At 38.2% G+C, this 15587-nt stretch overlaps 1 protein-coding gene across 3 annotated transcripts; it reads left to right on the top strand.

Annotated features, from left to right (window-relative positions):
* The first annotated feature begins 96 nt into the window (after positions 1-96).
* On the top strand, positions 97-15586 carry TGDS (TDP-glucose 4,6-dehydratase). 3 transcript variants are annotated; one of them, XM_037377318.1, is made up of 12 exons: positions 99-441; positions 1519-1585; positions 1931-1999; positions 4530-4620; positions 5620-5762; positions 7412-7510; positions 8351-8410; positions 10089-10132; positions 10400-10565; positions 11103-11161; positions 13043-13140; positions 13533-15586. In XM_037377318.1, the coding sequence occupies exons 1-12, from the start codon at positions 194-196 to the stop codon at positions 13631-13633; spliced, it is 1245 nt and encodes a 414-aa protein (XP_037233215.1). In that variant the 5' UTR covers positions 99-193; the 3' UTR covers positions 13634-15586. The 3 variants fall into 3 exon arrangements, with proteins under 3 accessions (XP_037233216.1, XP_037233217.1, XP_037233215.1); XM_037377319.1 differs by lacking the exon at positions 13043-13140 and having other exon boundaries at positions 97-441; positions 13533-13643; XM_037377320.1 differs by lacking the exons at positions 4530-4620; positions 5620-5762 and having other exon boundaries at positions 98-441.
* Position 15587: the final 1 nt, after the last annotated feature.

The following is a 15587-nucleotide window of genomic DNA, read 5'->3' as shown; positions in this document are numbered from 1 at the left end:
TGGGAGCCGCCCGCGAAAGAGCGCGCCCACGCTGCTGGGCGGGGACAGGGCAGCCGGCCCCTTCCCCGCCACAACGTGTCCGTTGCTGGGTTCGGTCGTAGGTTGCGACGCAGCGTCGTAAAAAGCGAGGTCGCGGTCAGAGGCGGTCGGATAAAGTCTTGGTCTCTTGCCCGCTCCGCCGCTTTCGGAGGCGATGAGCCGCGGTGTTCGGGCACACGGCGCGACGGGAAAGTGTCTTTCCGCGCGGGCTGTCGCCGTCGCAGCTCTGCCCGTGAAGCCCCCGGGAGCGCTGCGGCTTCGGCCCCATGTTGCGGGTGGCGCGAGGCGGCAGGCCCGTGCGGGCAGCCGCCGTAAAGCGCGGGCCATGTCGGGGCAGCTGGTAACCGCGGAGCCGCCGGTCTTCGAGAAGCGGCTGCTCGTGACGGGCGGCGCGGGGTTCATGTGAGTGGCGGCTGCGGTGCCCTGAGTGCGGCCTCGCCTCCCCGCTGGGCCGGGTGGGTGCCGCCGGCCTCCTCTCCGGGGGCGCGGGCGGGGGGAGCAGGCCGCGGCGGCGGGGTCCCGTAGTGCCGCTTCCCCCGGGCCGTTCCGTGGAGCCGCTGGCTCGGACCGCGTTCACTCAGGCGCAGGTTGCGGTGGGTGCAGCCGTTTCTGCAGAGCCGGGCTCGTCTGGCAGGCGGCCCGCGGCTCTCCCAGGACTGCAGGCTCTGAGGTGGTGGTGGGCGCCGGGGGCGAGCGGCGCCGCTGCCCACCTGTCTTGCGCCGCGGCCGGCCAGAAGGTGCTCGGCGGCGGGGGGGGGGGTCCCAGCGCTGGTGGTGGGAGTCGGCGCCCAGCCTCAAGCGGGGTGTGCCTAGGGGGGGGTGGCAGCGCTTTGAGCCAGCTGCTGCTTCTCGTATCCACTCCCTAGCGCTGTGGGCTCTGCTCGAGGCAGAGGAGGTTCAGGTCCGTCCCAGGCTGGAGCCCGGCAGCGTGCTCGGTGTCTGAAGCTGCGGGAGGACAGAGATTTTTATGTCACCCCTCATCTTGGGGGGCTGGAGATGTGAATAAGCCCTGATAAACCTGTATCCTCAGGCTGAGCTGCCTCTCACCCAGTGGGACTGTCAAGGTTGAGCGTTGAGAGTAAGTTATTGTGTGTTAGAAGAGTTGGCTGTTTAGTTCTCCTTAATATCTAATGTATAAAATTAAAAGAGTGTAAAAATATTTTAGAATGGCAATTGAATGTAGCATATAACAATTTGGTTCTGGGTTTATTTTTGTTAGGTGGCTGTGAGAAGTGCTGCTTTCTTTTGTTATAGCATGAGGTTTTAACAGACTTCGAGTTCTAACTGTACAGTTATGGGTGTTATCAACAGAATAATGTTGTATCTTAAAATAATCTGTGAATTCCTCTTTTGTCTGGAGTACAGTCCCCTCTTCTCCCAAAGCCTTTTGATATTCCTAAACTTACTTGTATTTTGTCATCTATTTGTTACCTTAATACTACATAATTGTAAAATATGGTTTTTTTTTCTATCCTGCAGTGCTTCACATGTAGTTGTCTCTCTTGTGAAAAAGTATCCGAACTATCTGATCATAAATCTAGATAAGGTAATAGCTTGTTTTCTTTCTTGATATGGAATACTGTCTTAAATAATTTTTAATGCAATCTATACCTTGTTGAAATTTATATGGGTTATTGTTAAGGTGCTGTTCATGTGCCCAACACAAAAAAAAAAAGAAGCCTTCAGATTATAAACTTGTTGAATTTTTACAGTTAGGATATCTTTCAGAGTTTTGCGTTTTTAAAGCTTTAACGTGTCTGCTTGCAAAATAGCTTTTCTTTTGAAATAAGTCTGCTATGTTCAAACTTTCTAGTAATTAGGTCAGATCAGAGTTAGCTTATTTACTTTCATGAAGGCCACATAATGATATCGTGTGGGTATCTCTCTTCAGCTCGACTACTGTGCAAGCCTGAAGAATCTTGAAACTGTCTCTGAGAAGGAAAACTACAAGTTTATCCAGGTGATAAAGCCTTCTTTTCTAGGAAACTTGACTTTTAACTTGAATTTTATGCCTTCATATCAAGGTAATGTAGTCTGCAGAGCTCCCCAAACTAGAAGTCACTGCTTTAATTTATGGTGAAGTTGTAATTACTTCTGCTAAATTATTGTCAAAAATGAGTCAGGGTATGTAATATGCCAATGTACGTGACAATCAGATGGACATAACAGCGTTTACTTAATCTGTTTACCTTTATTAATAACTTCATAATTCACCCACAGAAATCTGTGACAATATGTGGTATGTTCTGTTTCTTACATGAAGTAGTCTTTTGAAAGCTGATGTATTCTGCTGTATAATAAAGATACAGAATTAGTAAAAGCCTGATTATGGAGATGAATGGTTTTAGGGATGGTTCTTTCGCTTTTGATAGGTGGCATGGACTCAGTTTCAGCTCTTCTGTGCTTCTCTGATGCTGTCATAGATTTTGCACCACTTTCTTCTTCTGTTGATCCTAGACACAGGCTACATTTTTGGTTTTACTGCTGTTGATCCTGTGTAGTTCATAGTTGTTTTGGAACAGGATCTCATGGGAATATTCAAGGTATACCTTTTTTTTTTTAATTTTGCCAATTAAATTAGTTTACCGTTTCTACAGTTTTACTTTCAGACAGGAGATGGATTTTGATTTATTGTTCAGATAAACATTCTGACTGCTGGGTTTGTATGCTGAGGTCCTTCCCCTCTATGAAGTTCAGTACTGATGCTGATCTCTCTGTCTAGCTGAGCTGCCTGAGCTTGCAGGACATCAGAGAAATGCATATAGTTTAATTTGCTGAAATAGCAACTTTGTCAGAGATAGTAGATGTAAGTCAAACATATCTCTTAGATTCAAGTGGGGTTGGGAGTTTAACTTGTCCTCACCCGTTTGGTGACCCCCATGGCTATTTATATTTTTGTGAACCTACCTCTTTATTTCAGTAAGTAATTATCTCTGAGCTATTGGGATAAAAGTTGTGTGAGGGGAAAGGGAATGTGTACTAAGCGAGTGTACACAGTTCAGCGTGCCCAAACTGGGGTTTGGGTTATTTTCCTAATGTTTTTGATGGTTTCCAGTATGTGATATGAAATGTATGAATACTGTAGAAAAGCTTTGTTACCTGGATATATATTAATATTTAATTGCTGGGGATGGCATGGAGAAGTCATCCTGTAAAAAGTCAGACACCCATATGAAGTAGGGGAATAGTAAAAAGGAATGATGTAGCTATACTGCTTCTGAACTAGAGTAGGAATGTGTTCTGGCAAAACGTACACCAGTGTAATTCAAACTTTTTGGGGTTTATTTGATTTTTTTTTTTTTAAGGAAGATTGATCATAGCTTAACATGCAGCTGATATGCAGGCAGACAGTTTACACTGATAGGAAGAAATGCAGTGGAAGAATATTCTGTGATGGACAAGCCCTGTGATTGGAACTGTAACACTATTATGGGGCTTAGGAGAGAGCAGGAAAGGTAAATGATCTAGTGGTGTTGTAGAAGAGGGGCCTGTTTTGGAAAACAGAGAAGTGAAAGTTTAGAAAACTTGTGTAAGAAGCTGTATGAAAGATATTTTTATCAGAGTTTCTGTTGTTGCTAAGCACACATGTATTGAGTTTGAATTTAGTTTTTTAAAGTAAAAATTGTAACCACTTAGTTCAAAATAATCTACAAGCCCTAAGTGTATTTACAGTAGCGTTTCACTTCTGCTTAAGGATGAGAAATAGAGAAATGGGATCATCTTCCCATTTCTGACATACAGTACTTCTTTGAGGCTGTTGTTCAGAATTGTTGCTTGAGAACTTCTTAAAACACAGATGCATTTGAACTATTTGTACTTAAGTGCCTTGTTATTGAAAATACAGAAGTCTTTCTTCCCAAGACACCTGTTCTTGGGTACTATCTTGTTTAAGTTGAGCCAACAGCTAAATATCAAAAGCTGTTTCTCAGCTTGCATTTGCCTTTAAAAGCTATGTTGCTTCTGTGTCAAACTAAAGAATGGCTTATATGTTGGTGCCTTGCTCTTTTCTAAATATATCAGTTAAAAAAAATAATTATGAGAACAAACAACAAAACCCCAAATCATCACAAGATAGATACCCACCCATCTATTTTAACAAAGGTGGAAATTCACTTCACCTTTGGTAATGCCGCTGGGTGTCACTGTTAGCCAGACTCCAGTAACTCTTGCTGTGGGAACTTGGCATTTCAACCTCAGCATTCAGGCTACACACTGTACTTCTGTTGTGTATGTTTCGGGAGTGATGCTGTTTCTAATGTTAAATAGTAATATAAATCCTGAAATAAGTTTCATTGAGCCTGTTGCTCAAAATGCGTGAAATGTATATCTGGTCTTACTTTACACATGGCATTGATAAATTGCCCAAAACTGAGTGAGTAGTGCTATTTGTATCCTGTGCTTCCTTTGTAATGATATATGATGCTTGGTACAAATGAAATCTTACTGTCTTCTATTAAATATAATTTGTTCATGATTTTTTTCCTGTTCAGGGAGATATTTGTGAACCTGATTTTATAAAACAGCTCTTTGAAACTGAGAAAATAGATATAGTCCTTCATTTTGCAGCCCAAACCCATGTAGGTGAGCATTGTTGCATGTTTTGTTATTATTTTCCATGAGTATATTTATTTGAAATACATACTGATATTTTATTGTTTCTTCCCTTCGTGTAAAACAAGGATACAGTTTGTCTCTACAAATTACACGATTCAGTGTCTGGTGGCCTTTTTAACTTACAGGGGTTAAAGGCCTGAATTATAAAGTACTTCATCTGATTCTTGTCTATTTTTATTGCACATAAATGGTGATGCTCCCTTTTTTCATTACATTCTTGAATTCCATCTAGACACACAAATAGCTGACAGTGTACTGGTGGAGTCATGAAGACAGTGGAAAAAGTGTACATGGTCTTAAGTTTCTGCTCGATTGGCTCCAGCCTTTCAGGAGATAACACACTGTGGAAGCTGAAGGCTTTATCTCCCTTCAGAATCTTGCCTGGATTCTAAAAAGAGAGAATGAATTACACCTAAAAGTACCTGTTTCATATTACCACAGTTACTCTTACTGTACTCCTTAAGTCATGAGAAGGAATCCTTGAAGAATTCTCAAGGAAAATGCTTCTCAAAATTGACAGATTTGATTATGCACAAAGTCATATCAAATTGTCAGCGGGACAGTTCTAAGAATTAAAACAGGTGTTAGTTAACTAACAGTCATGGGTATATATTCTGCATCTTACAGCTGTCTTTAAATGGTGTTTTTTTTTTACTGAGTTTGGCCCTTCCTAGAGGAGAGGGAAAGTAGTTATGCTGCCCCTTAAAGTTAAATAATGCTATTTCAAATGGAACCATCCATGGCGAACTAGCTTTTGCTCTTGATTCCAATTTCCTGTTGACAGCAAGGATTTTGTCTTCAAGTTAAGTGTAGAAAATGTCTTCATTTAATAATGACCTTGCTATCTGACAATCAAAGAACTAGTGATAAAGTCCCAGCCTATATTGCCGCATCTAATATTATGGTTCAATAGGAAGCCATGTCTTGCCTAAATTTAATCAGAATTTTCTGAATTTTTTAACGTAGATCTTTCATTTTGGCATGCCCTGGAATTCACGTATGTAAATGTTTATGGCACTAATGTGCTGGTTGCAGCTGCGCATGAAGCCAATGTGGAGAAGTTTGTCTATGTTAGTACAGATGAAGTGTATGGAGGTAGCACTGATAAGGTGAGTTTAAAAGTGCAGGAGGGTTTTTATTGCTTTATTTGCTTTTTGTAGTGAAGGCAAAATTAACTTTCCTTGGCCTCTGTAAATGTATGACTTTTGAGCTATTACTGACGCTACTGGAGCTTGTAAACAAGCACTGGTTGTTTCTAGAAAGCTAAGTATCAAAATTGTCCAGAATTTTTATGTGGCGTGCTTTATATTGAATGTGTATTACCTAAAACAGTGAGGCTCAGATCACTAATGACACATGAATACTCCTTAGGGATAGTACCAAAGGAATGTAGTATACAAATTTTGCCTTGAGGCATTCATGAGAATTCAGTAATATGCACAGTATGTAGTTCTTTATTATTAATTTATTGTAAAACTTTTTTCCCCTGCTCTGCCTTGACTCTGAACTTGGCAGGAAGGGAACTGGTTTTATACTCTAGCTAAAGTACGAACAGAACTGTAGGTAGTGAGAATTTGAACAGGAAACAGTTCCTGTACTGGAAAAAATATGTGGATGTTTCTTGCTGTTCTGTGGAAATCTTTTTGATTTTTGCCAATTTATACCTGACATTAATTCAGGAAATGTAATTTAGCTCAGTAAAAAGACAAATTGTGTGTGCTTGTCTTTCAAGAGGCATAAACAATGGCAAAGGAGTCTTGTGCCGTAGTCCATGAAAATACTAGTGTATTTCAGAAAAGTCCTGTGCACTTCTGTACTGTTACAATGTCTTTATCGGTTCCTTCAACACAGCTTCAATACCTAGACTTTTATGATACCCAAGGATGTTGTTTTCCTGCATGTAGACCAGTGGCTGGCTGAGATAACTTCAAGTGAACTTTTTCTGCCTCTTGCCCTTGAAAAGAGCACTTTCATTTAGTCTGGTTTTTGCTTTTTGTGAATCACATTAGAGGTTATTGTAGAGTTTTTTTGGGAAGAAGGAAGGTCAAAAAGTAAATTTGAGCCAATTTCAGAGCCAAAAGTCAGACAAGAAAATGAGGGGGTTTTTTATTGTAAGTTAAGGTGATTGTTACAAATTGCACCTCTGGCAGTGTAGAATCCCTCCTTTTGGTTTGCTGTATCTGTGGTGTTTTTTGTTTTGTGTTTTTTTTTATTATTTTATTTTTCCCTCTCCCCAAGTGAGACATTCATAGAAGTGGAAGGATAGCCATGAAGCTACCTGTTCTGGAATAGGTCAGAGTTGTTGAAGTCTTGCTTTGGAGGGCTTTGGGTTGCAATTCTATTTTTCTTATAGTAATAAAGTTTATGGAAAAGGGAGAATGGACCTCTTTTATATTTAGGACTGAAAGGTCCATTTGCTAGCAGTGGTGCAATGGGACTCTGAGGCAACATGAGCCTGAAAAGGTTGAACCTCCCTGTGGCAATAGTGATGATTTTACAAGATAAAAATCTAAGGAGCTGCCACTGTGAGGTACTCTCCTAGAAGTATAAAAATATTACTGCTGGTATTCTGGTTACTTCCTGTGTTTGATAAATCGACTGTTTTTTTGTTATTGGTCTTCTGCGGTAAGTGGGAGGGTGACTTTCTCAGACCGGTGTGCTTGGATATTGAGGGGTTATTTCAGTTGCAGCTGCAGCTTTTTGTAACTTCACTTGGGCAAAAGAATTTGAGTAATACAAATTTTTCTTTACATTTTAGGAGTTTGATGAATCTTCACCAAAACGTCCAACAAATCCCTATGCCTCCTCTAAAGCAGCTGCAGAGTGTTTTGTTCAGTCTTACTGGGAAAGGTACCAAGTAAGTTGATGCAAACTTCAAAAACTGAAGCCCATACTGGAGTGTCTGTGTATACAGGAATATAAAAGAAAAATCACTTACCAGTCTGCACAGTGCCACCTCTTTCCTGATTGCTAGTCTTGCAGTTTGGATGTGTTGGAGTATGTCCACCACTTGCTGGTGGAGATGCACTGCAAGACAATGGGAAGAGGCCAAATGTTTTAAAATTATTTTGAAAGTGTTAACTGTAATGTCTGAAAATGTTATTTGATAAAATGGTCAAAGAGGACATGACAAATCTTGAATGTTAAGCTTGAAGGAAGTATGTTTATACAGAAGTAGAATATGCAAAATTCAAATTGTATTAAGACTACATAGTGAAAGTGGAAAAAATGAAGAAACGCCTCCTATTATTCAGATTTGTTTAAACAAAAATATTTAAAATTTTGAATACTTTATAGACTTTTGTTCTTGGTATGTCCTTCTATGAAGTTGTTGGCACCAAGTTGACTTGAGTAAGATGTTAATGACTAAAACATTTTCTTGGGATAAGTAGTAGTAAGCCAGTCTTCAGTCAACCAGATACATGTATGTAATGTCCTATGATGGTTTCACAGCAAGACTTGAGAGGTTACAGACATTTGTCACTTGTGGTGCTCCTAACAGACTGAGAAGGCTGGAGGCCTTTGCCTGTTTGACAGAAGTGTGGATAGCTTAATTTATTAATGTTTGTAAGGGCTTGCAGATTTTTTCAATAAGCATTGTGGGAGTGTCGGGTTTTTTATTGATCAGCGAGAAGCCTACAGACTTTTACTGATATATATTTTCTTCCATAACACATGCATGTTTCATGTTCTTAAGTTCCCAGTTGTTATCACACGGAGCAGTAATGTTTATGGACCACACCAATATCCAGAAAAAGTAAGTTAAACCTGTGCTTTACTCTGAGCTTCAGTATGTCATAATTTGTGGTTGAAATGATATTTCTTTTTTCTTGTAAGATTGGACTGGCTTTTGAAAAAAAGCACTGTCTTACAAGTATATTTATTCATGCTTACCTGTGATTATATGTTTTGATTTCACACCAGTGTGACATGCCATCAACACAATGAACACGTGTTTTTTTTGGTTGTCAGTAAACCATCAAGTAGACTTAACATGAATTTTCTTGAAATGACTTTGTTTTGCAATTGTCCTATTTTTCAAAGGATATTTAACTGGCCTGTGTCTGACAGGTTTCCCCTACAAATTATGTTAACTCAATGTCATGTGCTGTAATTAGGAATGTTTAATAACTAAGGTAAACATTTTAAAAAGTAAATTGTGAGAGAGCAATATATCTGGTGTAGAAAGACATGTTCCAACCTGTACAGAAAATGGATAAGATAAAGCTATAGCAATCAGATACAAGGACAAGAGTAGTGCAAATCGACTTGCTCTTTGCGTGTCCAAAAATACGTTGTGGGGTAACTATTTAAAATGGTTATTAGTGAGAGGGCGCTGCCTTTGTAGGCAATGCCAAGATGTGCTATGCTAGTGAATGGAAATACGCTGGTGGAATGATGGGGGGAATCATACGTACTCTTCGGAGCTTGTGTGAAATGTAGCTATATTTTGGAGTTCCAGTGAGGTATTTTTTAATTTGGATTGCTTTTTATGTGTTGGGTTTGGTTTTCTTTGCAAATTTGTTCATCCACCTGCAGTAATATAGGGAAAAATAATAGCTTTTACAATATGTTTTTTGCTGATCTGTGGCTTGGGAGATGCCTGGCTACAGGTTGCGTGATGTTGGGACTACATTCCGGGGATGTATCGCTATTTACTTGCTTTCAGCTTATATATATTCTTCCTCAAGTAATCCACTTTTAGTTACCACCAGGAACCCAGTATTAGGCTAGATGGTTCTTCAGTTTTACTCGGTATGTCTTTTTTTATGTTTGGAGTATAAGTTATTCAAGCTCTTTTAATTTTATTAGCTTTCTAATGGCTTCAGTTTAAAAACTTTAATAGCAGGGCTAACTATGCTGAAGTTTCTGGGACATTATGAATGGATCTAAGCTTTTAGCTGAGCATAATACTATAAATCTTTATGCTGCAAGCTAGTGGCTGTCACCTTGCTCTGTGTTTACTTATCTTGAAATTCTGTATTGTTTCTCTTGAAACAATTATTTTAATGACTCTTTTGGCTATAGATTTACTGCAACTTGCTGAGTGTTTAAACTGTGTTCTAAACTGTTTGCAGTAGTCTATCCCTAGTTAGACTCTGGCACGCTTCTGGGTGTGAAAGGTAATAGAGCTATTTTCTTTTGTAAAAATGTTATGTTTGTAACTACTGGCTTGTAATGGTTGACCAGAAAGATAAGATTTACAATACAATAGAGGCATCTAATCTTAAAACAAATCAACCCAACAGCTTCTAGGCTAATCTAGTCTAATCAAAAAGCATTCTTTCATTAGACTTAAGAAAATGTAAAGTTATTTAAAGGGTCTTATTAAAATATTTAATGATACTTACTGGTGAAGCCCCATACACTATTTTAGAAGCTGTTACTCCATAAAGAGAAGTAATGTGTGGGTTTTTTTTTGTTCAATTCCTCAGGTTATTCCAAAGTTTATATCTTTGTTGCAGCAGAACAGAAAATGGTATGTAATTTGCTTTTTTGTTTGGTGGATTTGTGCTGTAAAACTGTAATTACAGCTATAAACGCATGGTGTAGCCAGTTATGAAATTACCATTTTACAAAGTTATGAATTGCTTATTTTAATAATAAGATTTCCTTAAAGGTTTGTTTGCATGTCAGCTGCTTAAGGTACCATCAGGTAGTGACTCACAGCAAAACTGCTTAAAACAGTCTTGAATGCTTGTACTTATGGATTAACAAAAATTTCCTGCTTTTTCCTTCTTTTAAGCTGTATTCATGGTTCTGGACTTCAAAGAAGGAATTTCCTGTATGCAACTGATGTGGTAGAAGCATTCCTTACTGTCCTGAAGGAGGGGAAGCCAGGTGAAATTTACAACATTGGAACTAACTTTGAGATGTCCATTGCCCAGCTTGCTAAGGAGTTAATCCATTTAGTGAGTAAACATTTTCGATGCTTTTCTTTACCAGTCATTGCACATATGAACAGTTCTACTATAAACCTTTAGGTGCTCTTGGAAGATCTTATAGGCTTGCGGTGGGTCTTAGAAGATAATTTTAGCAGAATGATGTGCTACCCTTTCTGTAGCAGCTGTACACGGTACAGGCTATCAACTGCTGCATCAGCTATGCTGACTGGAACATAACTAGCATAATGGTTAAATACCATTTGGTAGGGTTTTGTCATACTCGCTGCTTTACTTTTGATCTGAAAATGTGGCACTGTTAAAATCTTAACAATTTGATTATGAATGGTTAGGCAGTACTTGGGTGAAGGAGAAGTGTTGGAATTGTTCTAGGTAGTTTTGATAACTTCAGTAGTTTGAAAAGTCAGTTTAGTCAAAAAGACCACTTCTGTTTCTGGCTTGTTTTTTTAACAGACTTAAATCTTGTTTAAAAAATCATTTTTTTAAATGTATGTTAAGACAGTGCCACATGTGCGGGGGTGATTTTTTTGTTTCTCTTTTTGACAGATAAAAAAGACCAGTTCGGAATCTGAAATGGAGCACTGGATGGATTATGTCAAAGACAGGTAAGAAAATAGCAAAGCACTTTCAGTATAGATTTATCCTGAAGGTGTCTGGGGCTCTTGGCAAATAATTTTTTTGAGAAATTGTTTTTGCTGTACAGGAGGAAAAACTTTTGAGGGAGTAAGAGCTGTTTTGCTTTTGTAATTTTTTTTTTGCTAGTGGATTTGACATGTATGGTCTGTACAGAACACTGTATAGAAAAACAGGATTTCTGTTTATTATTTGGATCTTTAGTTCGGAGAATATGTATTGAAGGGGAATGTGTAATGCTAATCTGTCTGTCTTTACACTTCTCACTACTGAAGTCTGCTCTGGAAGCACATAGTGGCTAATTTTTTTTCTTAAGGTAGTTTAGACTGTTTATTCAGTACTTTGTATTTGCTATTACTTGAGTGAGATGAATCCCATCATCTCATTTAGCTTTAGTATTTTGACATTAATGTGATTAGTTCAGACTTAAATGTGATTTATAGGTAAGACCCACTCTCCACAGGCAGAAATATGCACCTGCAGAGTGTAGTTAACTTTAGATTCCTATCTTAACCTGAAACCGGTATCTCAAAACTAGATGTAAAACTCTGAGATGTCAAAGTTAGGGTGGCAGCGAAAATGGATAGCTTCTATAAATATGCTTTTGCTCTGTGTTCTGTCCTTAATTTCAGGCTTGGTTTGGCTCTGTTCTTTTTATCTCCATTTCTTTTCTGCAGCAACAGTGAGTCTCTGCTCTACTTTAGATATTACTCTTTCCAGAGTGATTAGAAATGGCGTATCTGCCAATAGCAGTTAGGTATTATTAGAATTCTCACTTTCTGTTCATATTTGGATTGTTATCATGGCAGCTGAAGTGTCTTCAAATGTACTAGTTCTTGGTTTTAAAAGGCTTTTTCTTCAGAATCCTGTCTGAGTGTATTGCAGGCCTTTGAAAAAATTGCCTTTGGCTTGCATGATGTGAATGTTCAGTAGGTCTCAGTGTAATTCAGATTGAGGTATTTCTTCTTGTGTATTGGGCCCTGTCCACTAATGCTTAAGCATAAATGGGCTTGGGAAAACTAATCACATAGGAATACATGTTTCAAAGAATGTTGAGGTCTTATAAAAGATTCTTAAGATACCTAGCTAATGATTACTTAATTCTTTAATGGGTGACTTAAAGGTCATGGGGGTTACTTGTCATGGAAAAATTAGTTCTGCTTCAGCTTGATATTAGCATGTTTTAATAATGGTGATAAGTAGTTGGTTTCTTCTGCGCATGCAGCTTAACTATTCAGTATGCTAGTGCCAGTAATGCAGGAATGCTAGATTAGACTAACTGCCACATAGTGGATGTGAAAATTTGTGCCATGCTTAAATGTAGGGAATTTATTTCTGTGTTGAATCTTGCAGCCTGGGTTTCTATGTATTGGGTATTACTAAGTTTGTGTAGCTAATGAGGCACTGTAATGACAGTGCTTTGGAAGCCTATGTATTTCAGATAAGGAGTGTGTGAAAATTTGTGGGCTTTCAGAATGAAAAAAGTGAATGCTGATACTAGAAGACACTGGTTTGCATGGTGACTGTCTTAAGAGTTGCAAATACACGAATTTGCACAACTGCATTGGCAGTGACTTGAATTCTGCATTCATTTTTGTGCCAATAAGATAACTAATTCTTATTTATTCTGGTCATTTCTGAGTAGTTGACTGTACAAACTGAATTGCATTGTTGTAGCTGCACTCAGCTGCCACGTGTTTTTTGAAAGGGCTATAATCTGTTCACGTTGGTGGGAATTTTCAAAATTGAAGCATACCCAATGTTGGTTTGAAGACAATGGAAGTTACTGCATCTCTTAAGTAATGAAAAAGTCTAATCAAATTGTTTTCCTTGTGCATCTTATACTTCATCAGACCTACCAATGACCTGAGATATCCAATGAATTCGGAAAAAATGCACAGCTTAGGATGGACACCTAAAGTGCCTTGGAAAGAAGGAATAAGGAAAACAAGTAGGACTGATAGCTTTTACACTAATTGATTTAGAAGTGATGGGAGCATGGAAAGGGAGGAGAATGGGTATATGGCTTAGTTAATGAGAAGCTGAAGAGAATGAATTTAAAACATTAATTTTAAATAAATTAGCTGTCTTAAGTAGTGAATTTACCTGATTTAAAAAAACCGTTAATCACAGTAGCTTCAGCTACTAGAATTAATTACTTTTTAATGCTAGAATAAGTCTTGCATAAAGAATTTATAAAATCTAAACTAGATTTCTTAATATTATAGGTTAAAATTTTGCATAATGAACTATTAGCATGTTGTTAATCTTGTATCTGTGGAATATTTTAATTTCCCTGTTATCTCTGGTCAGCTTGACTCATCAGCATTTTCTTCCTACTAGTTGAATGGTACAAAGAAAACTTTCACAACTGGAAAAACTCAGAGAAAGCTTTGGAGCCCTTTCCTGTGACTGAGCCATTTGCACAGCTCAGTGGTCCATAGGATGGCAGAGAACCTGAAGGAATTTGTTCTACCTCAATTGCCTTTTCTTCGAAGCCTGCAATCAAGTAGCCACAGTGAACTCTTAATGTAATAAAGATATGTGAAACATGATGAATACAGTATGAAATGCAGATGAAAACTGCAGTATGGCAGAACTTTAGAAGGGTTTCAGCACTTTATAAGTTGAACATGTTAATTTCAGCTTCTGGTGCAATACTAAATTCTCACCAGGTATTGATTTTAAAGAACTGTACAGGGTGAAGAATATTTATAATGCTATAAATTAGTGTAACAAGTAAAATCCGCCTTATTAAGAATAATTATGATTACAGTTTTGGGGACTTTAAATAAAATTTGTTTTAGTTCTGGAATCATTCATCTGTATTTGTTTTTTACAGTGCAATGTATTATTTTGTCACTTTAAAGAGTTGCATTTTATTTTTAATGAAGGGGAAAAATGTGCCATTTTCTGGACAATGTAAATGAGTTGATAGAAGCTAGATATGGCACCCATGTGGCTCAGTGCTTTTCCTGTCGGTTTAGTATTACCTTCTGTAAATAACAGTTTAATCAGTTATCTGTTCTCTAACTTGACATGACCTTTTTTTAAGGGGGGCTGGGGTGTAATGTGTCAAACAGTAGCAGGTGGTCTCACTGAAATTTCCAGAAGCATTTTCTTAAACTTTTGCTCTGTTTTAGTCATCTTTGTACTGTATTAGTCTTTTATGTGTTAATTTCCTTTTTTAACTGCATTTGTTACAAACTTGAAATTCTGTAATAGTTAACATTCCAGTGATGTTATTTCGTGTGATATGAAGGCTGTTTATGGAGAAAAATTTTAAATGCTTTTCCTGTGAATTGTGGCCTGGCAGACAATGCAGTATTTCACTTTTTTTTTGACAAACATTTTAAAGATGAAATTATACTTGGGTTTTAATATAAAGTTTGGAAGGAAACTTCATTTCTAGGAATATGTCCATCTTTTTCAGAGTTGATTTAGTAATAAGTTATATTGTAACTCATTTCTCTTAAGTAAACACATGGAAAAAGTAGATGATGGGGTTTTGTTAATTTTATTTTGTCCTGTATCCTGAAAAAATTATCATTGCTTTTTTTTGGATTTGAGGTGGCAGAGAGAAGGGATGGCTGTTTTTTAGCTTCTGTACTTGGCCATTCCACACCCTTTTTTTGCTTCTGGCTTTGCAGGAGCATAGGACTAGGATGCTACAGTGCACTCAGAAATTGCTGTGGCTTCTGAAGTCTCCCAGAAACTGGGAGTTAACTCTGAAAGTGGAAGTATGTGCAGAAGTCTTTTCCTTACCACCTGAAGTGCAGGAGAAGAATGGAGCGTAGGGTTTTTGCCCTAGCTGTGCCCCTGCTAGATAAAACTTTAATAGTATTGACCTAGATAACTTACAGGTAATACTGCCTTTGGACCTACAGTGCTCCCAACTTCATTACACCTCTTGTGTGTTGTATGGTGCTGTTGATAAAATTCCACTTTTGACTGATAAGAGTAATTTTAAAAGAAGGCTAAACAGTAAGCTTATAGGCTTACCTTGGCACCAAGCGTGTGTTCTAAAGTCTAGGAGTGTGTTACTGAATATGAGTTTTCTGTGAGAAAGTGGGATAATATTACACTAGAATTGTGTTGCACTTGTTTTTTGGGTTTCTAATACTTGGTTTGATAGTAAAAACCTCCATTTGGGAAGGGCAGAGGTTACAGGACTTGGTGTGTACTGGTCTTAGAATACCTGGTTTACCAGCTACTTAAAAACCATAAGCTTCTACTCATGATTCACTTCAATTTCACTGTCACATACACTTAAGTTCTTTAAATAACCATAAAATGCTAATATGTTTCAACTGTCAGTAAGAGGAACCTTCATACAAAAAGTACAAATTTTGTTAGAGAAAAAAGTGGCTGTTTTATTAAATGTACTATACATGAGAC

The sequence above is a fragment of the Falco rusticolus genome, chromosome 2 (assembly GCF_015220075.1).
Source record: "Falco rusticolus isolate bFalRus1 chromosome 2, bFalRus1.pri, whole genome shotgun sequence".
NCBI lineage: Eukaryota > Metazoa > Chordata > Aves > Falconiformes > Falconidae > Falco > Falco rusticolus.
This window is presented reverse-complemented; position numbering and strand designations above follow the sequence as displayed.